A 7,591-nucleotide genomic window follows, 5' to 3' on the forward strand; every position below is an offset into this window, starting at 1 on the left:
ATCTGCATGTTTACCTGCCTGCTGTGTGAGTCTGACACTCAGCAAAGTTTGAGAACCATTCAAAGGCCCCACTCCACTGTGGGTACCTCCACTGTGCAGTACCTTCCATTGGAACTGGGTCCTGCCAGCTTTTTCAACTGATAGAAGGCCCAGTCTTCAACTCAGCAAATATCTCCATGATCATACCTGTTTCCAGAAAGGATTTAAGGCATTTTTAAATAAAAGATGTGTTTGGCCTTTAAAGTAAAATAAAATTAGAAATTAGGAATTAGGGTGGCCCAGGTGGCTCAGCGGTTTAGCGCCGCCTTCAGCCCAGGGCCTGATCCTGAAGACCAGGGATCGAGTCCCACATCGGGCTCCCTGCATGGAGCCTGCTTCTCCCTCTGCCTGTGTCTCTGCCTCTCTCTGTCTCTCTCATTAATAAATAAGTAAAATCTTTAAAAAAGAAATAAGAATTAGTAGATGCAGAGGTGCCTATGTGGCTCAGTTGGTTAGGTGTCCGACTCTTGATTTCTGCTCAGGTCGTGATCTCAGGGTCCTGGGATCAAGCTCTGTGTTGGGCTATGGGCTCAGTGCACAGTCTGCTGAAGATTCATTCTCCTCCCTCCTCTGCTCCTCCTGCTCTCTCACTCTCTCTCTCAAATAAGTAAATGAAATCTTAAAAAAAAATCAGTATATGCAAAATGCAACGTAGTGTGTCTTAGATTAGATTCTGGAATAGAAAAAGGTCATTAATGGGACAACTAGGTTGAAATCTAAAGAAGCCTAGAATTTAGTTGATAGTAATGCACTAATTTTGTACGGTGTTAACAAGAGGAGACACTGGGCAAGGGGCATATGGAAACTCTCTGTTCTATCTTTGCAATTTTTCTGGATATCTTGAATTATTCTAAAGTTGTTTATTAATAATGTTAAGTCACTAGGTGAAGGAATCAAATCTGCTAAATCCTAGCCCAATATTGAACTGAGTATGGAACAAGCAGAGAGTGTTCCGTTCTAGAGACTGAACCAGTTGGATCTCTGTACAAGAGAAATCATTCAGCAGGATAGACAGTAACCTCAGCAGTAGCTTTACAGAAGATAGGGAGTATGGAGACATTTTTGACATGGCCATTTGTTTGATCAGACCCCTAGCAAAAGCCAAGAGCACAGCAAGGAGACAGCAAGTGGGGAAGATGAAGACATTTCCACAAGGAAAGGCTTCAGCCAGGGTCACAAACGCAGTCCCTTTTGGCCCACCTTGTATTGTGAAAATTGACAGGGTCAGGTATAAATCTGCTTCTTGGAAGGACTGGCATCAATAGGCTCAAGTCCCATGTAAACAACTGGTGGAAACTGAGCAGCAGCCACTGTATTTGGGCATTTGGACATGGCATGGCTCCTCAGTTTGCTAGGTCTCCTCCTTATACCTGTCCTGCCTCGCATTGGCTTCCATGTTACCAACTCCCTGTTTAAGTTCATGGGATCCGACATGGTGGCTTGATAAATGTGTCTCCACTAATTTCTGTGTGCTTAGTACTGCTGGGAAGAGAGAAGGATGAAATGTTCTCTTTAACTGTCCCCCTGAAAAAAAAAAAAAAAACTTTCCCCCTGGAGGTCATTCTCCACCACCTCTACCACCACCACCCCCTCCCACAGAGAATCCTTATAACCCTGAATCTAAGAGGTGGAGGCTTACCTGGAGGGGGCCCTAGTAGGAGTCCTACTTTGACACCTGCTAATCAGCAGCAGTTAGGATTGGACATGCAAGATGTCAGATATTTGGAAAAGAACCAAATGCAACTCCCAGAAATAAACTGCATAACCCTTGAAACTAAAAATAGGCAGGTTAAACAGGTTTGAGATCCAGCTAAAGATAAAAGAAAGTATACAACACGTAGCACAGAGACCAAGATAGAAAATTAAGAGAGGTGAAGAGTCATTAGGGACAATGTGGAAAGGTCGAAGGTTGGGGCACGTAGGTGGCTCAGCTGATTGGGTACCTGCCTTCACCTCAGGTCATGATCCCAGGATCCTGGTACTGAGCACCATGTTGGGCTCCCAGCTCAGCAGAGAGCCTGCTTCTCCCTCTCCCCACTCTCCCCACTGCTCTCTCTTTCTCTCACTGTCTCTCTCTATATATCTCAAATAAATAAAATCTTAAAAAAAAATAAAATAGAAGATTGAAAGCACCCTTAAAAAAGGGAGGAAGAGGAAAATGAATAACACATCAACTTGCGGGAAGATATTCAACCTCTTGGGCAATCAGAAAAGCACAGTTTAAATCACATGAGCTTTATATCCACCAGCTTGGCAAAAATGAAAAGCTGCCAACACCAGCCTGGTATACAGAGCAGGCAGGACTGCCAGCCACTGCTTCTGGGAGCAACGCCTGGTACAGCAACTTTGGAGAACAATGTGGGCTTATCTAAGGTGGAGCGTTCACTTGACCTCTAGACCACTGACTCTCCCAGAGAAACCTGCACCTGTTCATTCTGTTCATCAGGAAGTGCCCAAGGTGTCCACAGGGTGCTGAGGGCCAGACAGCACAAGTTGCCCATTGACATGGGAAGAGATTCACCTGTGGTGTTTATGAGTGGAATAGTGGACAGCAGTGAGAAGGGTGAACTGCATGCATGAACACAGATGAATCTCACACATAACTCGAGCAGAAAAAGCAAATCACAGGACACAGCAAAAGTTAAAATAACCTGGTCGAGAGCAGAATTCAGGGAACATAAGGGAATAATAAGCCCAGAATCAAAGATTATTGACTCAGACAGGAAATCCTTGGGATGCCTGGCTGGCTCCATCAATAGAGCATACAACTCTTGATGTCACAGCCATGAGTTCAAGCCCCACACTGGGCATGGAACCTACCTAATTAAAAAAAAATTTTTAATTTTTATTTTATTTATTTATTTTTTAAAGATTTTATTTATTCATGAGAGACACACAGAGAAAGGCAGAGATATAGGCAGAAGGAGAAGCAGGTTCCATGTAGGAAGCCTGACATGGAACTCCATCCCGGGATTCCAGGATCACACCCAGAGCCAAAAGCAGACACTCAACCGCTGAGCCCCCGGGCATCCCTTTTTTTTTTTTTTTTTAATTGAAAAAAAGTGAGGGAACTAACTCTTAAGCTGGGTGCTGGTTGTATGGGCATCTTGTTTTTTTAAATAATCAATGTATCATTTTTTATAACCTATGTATTATAACCTAATATATATTCTATATATTTTGTATATGTAATATGCTTTTTTTTTTTTTAAGAGGAAGACAATAATGCTTTCTCTGTCTGCAGCTCAAATGAGACAACCAAATGAGAAACATTAGCTTCACTTTACTGGGCACTTACTATGAGCCAAGCCCTTGATCTCCAGTAATACCATGAGACAGCAGATACCATCCAGGGTGGGCACAGTTGGCTGTGGCCGCTGGCAAAGCGCCATGGATGCAGGGAGTTGCCCGTCATAGGCACTAATTCTTTTTGCCTTCCCACAGGTGTTGAAGTCCACAGGAGATGTGGCCGGAGGCCGGGCTCTGTATGAGGGGTATGCAGCGGTCACTGATGCATCCCCTGAGTGCTTCCTCACCCTCAGGGACACAGTGCTGCTCCGCAAGGAGTCTCGGAAGCTCATCGTTCAGCCCAACACTCGCCTTGAAGGTAATGGACTCCCCAGCCCCCTTTGATTTACAAAAGGAGGCCTGGAACCCATCCCTGGGCTCAGGCAAGGCTACCTGAGGTGACTCCTGCCTCTTTCCCTCATTCACCCAGTCCTCCCCATGCCAAACCTTAGGTCTGAACCTTGGCATCTACCACCACCACCCCACACATGCAGGGCTATGCTGCTTATAAGATAGCAACTGGAGGTTTGTGGAAGGTCAGCAGAGCAGGGGCTAGTGGAACAAACAGACCCCAGGCTCTTGGAGAAACCAGGCATGATCCTGAAGAATCAGGCCTGTCGTAAAAAAAAAGAAAAGAAAAGAAAAGAAAAAAAGAATCAGGCCTATTGTTACCTGGGGATGAGGTGAGGGGCAGGCATGAATTGGACCCAATGGGCTGGTGGAACCCAAGGGACAATGTGACTCCACAGAGCCCAGGAGAACGATCAGCAGGCCCATGGGCCCTCTTCCTTCTCAAGTGATGATTCGGTTTCCAAAAGCCTTGACCCTGTCTGCACTACACTTGCACCTCTTGTATTGGGGGCTCTTGGGGGCCCAGCATCCTGCTGCATTTCCTCTTACCTCTTAATCCATCTTTCCTGACTCCTGTCACCTGAGGCACCTAAGCAGAAGCGCACCATAGTGTGAGCTTCAGAGCAGCTCTGTGACCTTGTCTTCATCCATAAAGCCAGTGTTGATTGTGTGCTGATGCTGTAGCAAACCTGAATTGGGTACTTCCTTCAAGCTCTTACTGCTTTCCATGGATTAACCCTTTAAATCCTCATCCCAGGGGTGGCTAACAGGCTCAGTCAGTGGAGCATGTGACTCTTGACCTTGGGGTCATGAGTTCAAGCACCACACTGGGCACAGAGCATATTTCAAAAAAATAAGAATAAATCCTCACCATATGCCAATGAAGTAGTTACAGTTTACATCTCGCAGTTAAGAAAACTGAGGCACAGAGCTTACAGCTCTTTACTGGAGGAGCCTAGAGTCGGATTAAGAGTGCTCCTCACTCCCATAGTCACAAGCAGTTGTGAAAGTTAAATGAAATAATTACTCCTCCTGGTGAGGAAGACACATTTAAGAGGCTTATTTCCAGCTCTTTACACTGCACTTCAGAGGCTTCAAGGGATTTGACCCTGACCCCTGAAAGGCCTCAGAGACCCCTCTTCCTGGCTCACTGGCTCCCAGGGCTCATGGCCTTTCTACGTTCCAACCCTCTGAGCTCTCTCCACTCCCATAGCCTTTGCACTCACTGTTTCCTCTGCTGGGCACAATCTGTGGTTGGTCCTTCCTGTCATTCTGGTCTCTGTTAAATGACACCTCCTGGGAGAGGCTGTCCCTGACCCCTCAACCTAAAGCAATCCCTTCATGCACTATCACTCTACTATTTTCCTATATGCCATACTTCATGTCAGCAGGAATAGCACATCCCCAGCAAGTAGCTAGCATAGAATTTGGGACACAGGAGCTGCTCAATGCATGTCAGATGAGTAATAGACAAATCATGCCAGACACGGAGTAAGTGCTCATTACATTACCATTTTGATTGTCCAGCCCGTTGTGGCTCTTGGGGATGGAGAGATGAATCAGACCCAGGACTGCCTCAACCAGTCCATTAGGAATAAGACCTAGAGAGGAATGATCACACCCAGGGAGTGTTAATAAGCGCCCAAGGGGGCCAAACGGTGTCTGAACACTTAGAGAAGGGAAGATCACATTCACCTTTGAGGGAATCTGGGGAGGAAGTAGTTAAACTAAGCCTGAAGACCAAGTGGGATTTTCAAAGGGATGGTGGTCATGGTGGTGGTGGTGATGATGATGATGGTGAGTAACTTTGGAGGACTTCCATGTGCCAGTCACAGGGTAAAAACTTTCAATGGATTAACTCCCAACAGCCCCATGGGGAAGTTATTGTTTCATTTTTCAACTGGAAACTGAGACACTGAGGGGCTGTGTATTTGCCTGCGGTCAACAGTTAGTGGGTGGCAGAACCAGGATTTAAACATGTGCTGTGTGAACCCAAAGCCTGTGCTCTTAGCTACATACACCCCACAGTGCCACAAAGCATGACAAGGCTCTATGAGTGGGTGGAGCAGTGAAAGTATGTCGGAGGGAAATGCTTCCCATGAGGACTCAGGGGACCCTCAGAACAGCCCATGAGTTAAATGGGTGCCCCTTTAGTTCTGCTGGGTGCTCAAGATAACGATGCTAGTGATAGCTAGCACTTGTTGAGCATTCATTCGATGCATTATTGTATTTAATCACTGTAGCTTCTTGAAAGAAGAAGCCCTGGGTATCCCTGGGTGGCTCGGTGGTTTGGTGCCTGCCTTTGGGCCAGGGTGTGTCCTGGGATCGAATCCCACATAGGGCTCCCTGCATGGGGCCTGCTTCTCCCTCTGCCTGTGTCTCTGCCCCCCCCCCCCCCCCGCCATGTCTCTCATGAATGAATAAATAAAATCTTTTTAAAAAAATAAAAATAAAAAAAGAAAGAAGAAGCCCTGTGCTCACCCCCACTTTATAGGTGAGGAAAATGAGGCTTGGACAGGTTGTGAAACTTGTCCAAGGTCCCACAGTAGTCAGAGATGAAACAATTGCTGGACTGTATGCTCCTGGAGGCCAAGGACTGTCTATTTAACCTAACACGGCACCAGAGTATACACTTATTAAGTGAATGAATGAATGCGACAATTCGTTGAATACTCCCTCTTTAATGCTTCCTTCCTCATCAGGTTATTGTAGAGATTAAATTAGATAAGAAGACACTGAGCACAATTTTTGGCACATGATAAGAGCTCAGGAAGACTACCTGCTCCTGTGATTATGATTGTGATTATCTGCTTCCTATTAAGACCTTTACCTGCTGATGTTTTTTTTCCTTCTCCTCTCCAGACTCAGAAGTACAGCTTCTCGAGTATGAGGCCTCTGCTGCTGGCCTCATCCGATCCTTCTCCGAGCGCTTCCCAGAGGATGGGCCCGAGTTGGAGGAGGTCCTCACTCAGCTGGCCACAGCCGATGCCCAGTTCTGGAAGTGCCCCAATGAGGCCTCATCTGACCAGGCTTGAGAGATTTATGCAGCTCCTCCCCCAACTCCACCAAACCAGGGCTGCAAGTGACCCCCCTTTCATTTGTGTGCTAGGGGAGGAACAGGAGCTCACACCTTGGTGCTGCCTCAGCCAAGGGTGGTGACACTAACCCCTTCCGTTTGTTGGCACACTTGCCAGTTTACCGAGTGCTTCTCCTGTGTTATCTCATTTGATCTGCACTGCCCTTGGAAAGAGTGGGCAAGGCTGGGCTCCTTATGCTGCTTCCCAGATAAGGGAATGGAAGTTCTGAGAACTGACTGTCTAGATGCTACAGGACTCAAAACCTCTCCCAATCCAGTGCTCTTCATTACTTTTATAACCAGAAAAATAAACATTAGAAACAACTACCATCTTTGGAATTTGTGTGAATCTTTGATTTTGCCTTGCTTCTCATTTGCTCCCAGCAGGACAATGGGATCAAGGCCTGGGGAAGGGAAGAATGTCAGTTTAGGTTCCCCTCCACAACAGGGTTTTGAGAACACTTCTAAATGATACACAGCCATGAGGAGGAGCAGAGCTCACTTTCTGCAGTCCTCCTTTGTCGCATTATCCTGTATTTAAAAATATTCCAGGAATCTAAAAACTGGAAACTCAATTTCAGTCAATCCTAGGATTTAATCTCAACACTGTTTTGTTTCTCTGAGCACAGCCCTCTAGAAGAACATAGCCCCTTTTCAACCGGATTAACCATGAGGAGGAGGAGGGTGTAGTGGAGTCAGTTTCACTGCTCAGAAACACTGAAAGGCTGCTCTCCAGGCCAGAGGGTCCTGCCAATAATCCAGAAATTGCAAAGCCAAGTTCCGGCTGGGAAGGAACAAAAAATAAATCCTACAAGTTGGGATGAGGAACTGCGCCTC

At 46.3% G+C, this 7,591-nt stretch overlaps 1 protein-coding gene across 4 annotated transcripts in view; it reads left to right on the top strand.

Moving 5' to 3' along the window:
- The window catches only part of DPP3 (dipeptidyl peptidase 3), a 33,130-nt gene extending 26,046 nt beyond the window's left edge, over positions 1–7,084 (top strand). For all 4 annotated transcript variants that reach the window (XM_026004351.2, XM_026004352.2, XM_026004353.2 and 1 more), the window contains exons 17-18: positions 3,484–3,646; positions 6,541–7,084. In XM_026004351.2, coding sequence (XP_025860136.1) covers positions 3,484–3,646; positions 6,541–6,713 — 336 coding nt within the window. In that variant the 3' untranslated portion in view covers positions 6,714–7,084. The remainder of the gene's footprint in view (positions 1–3,483; positions 3,647–6,540) is intronic.
- The last annotated feature ends 507 nt before the right edge of the window (positions 7,085–7,591 follow it).

Source organism: Vulpes vulpes, chromosome 5, assembly GCF_048418805.1.
Source record: "Vulpes vulpes isolate BD-2025 chromosome 5, VulVul3, whole genome shotgun sequence".
NCBI lineage: Eukaryota > Metazoa > Chordata > Mammalia > Carnivora > Canidae > Vulpes > Vulpes vulpes.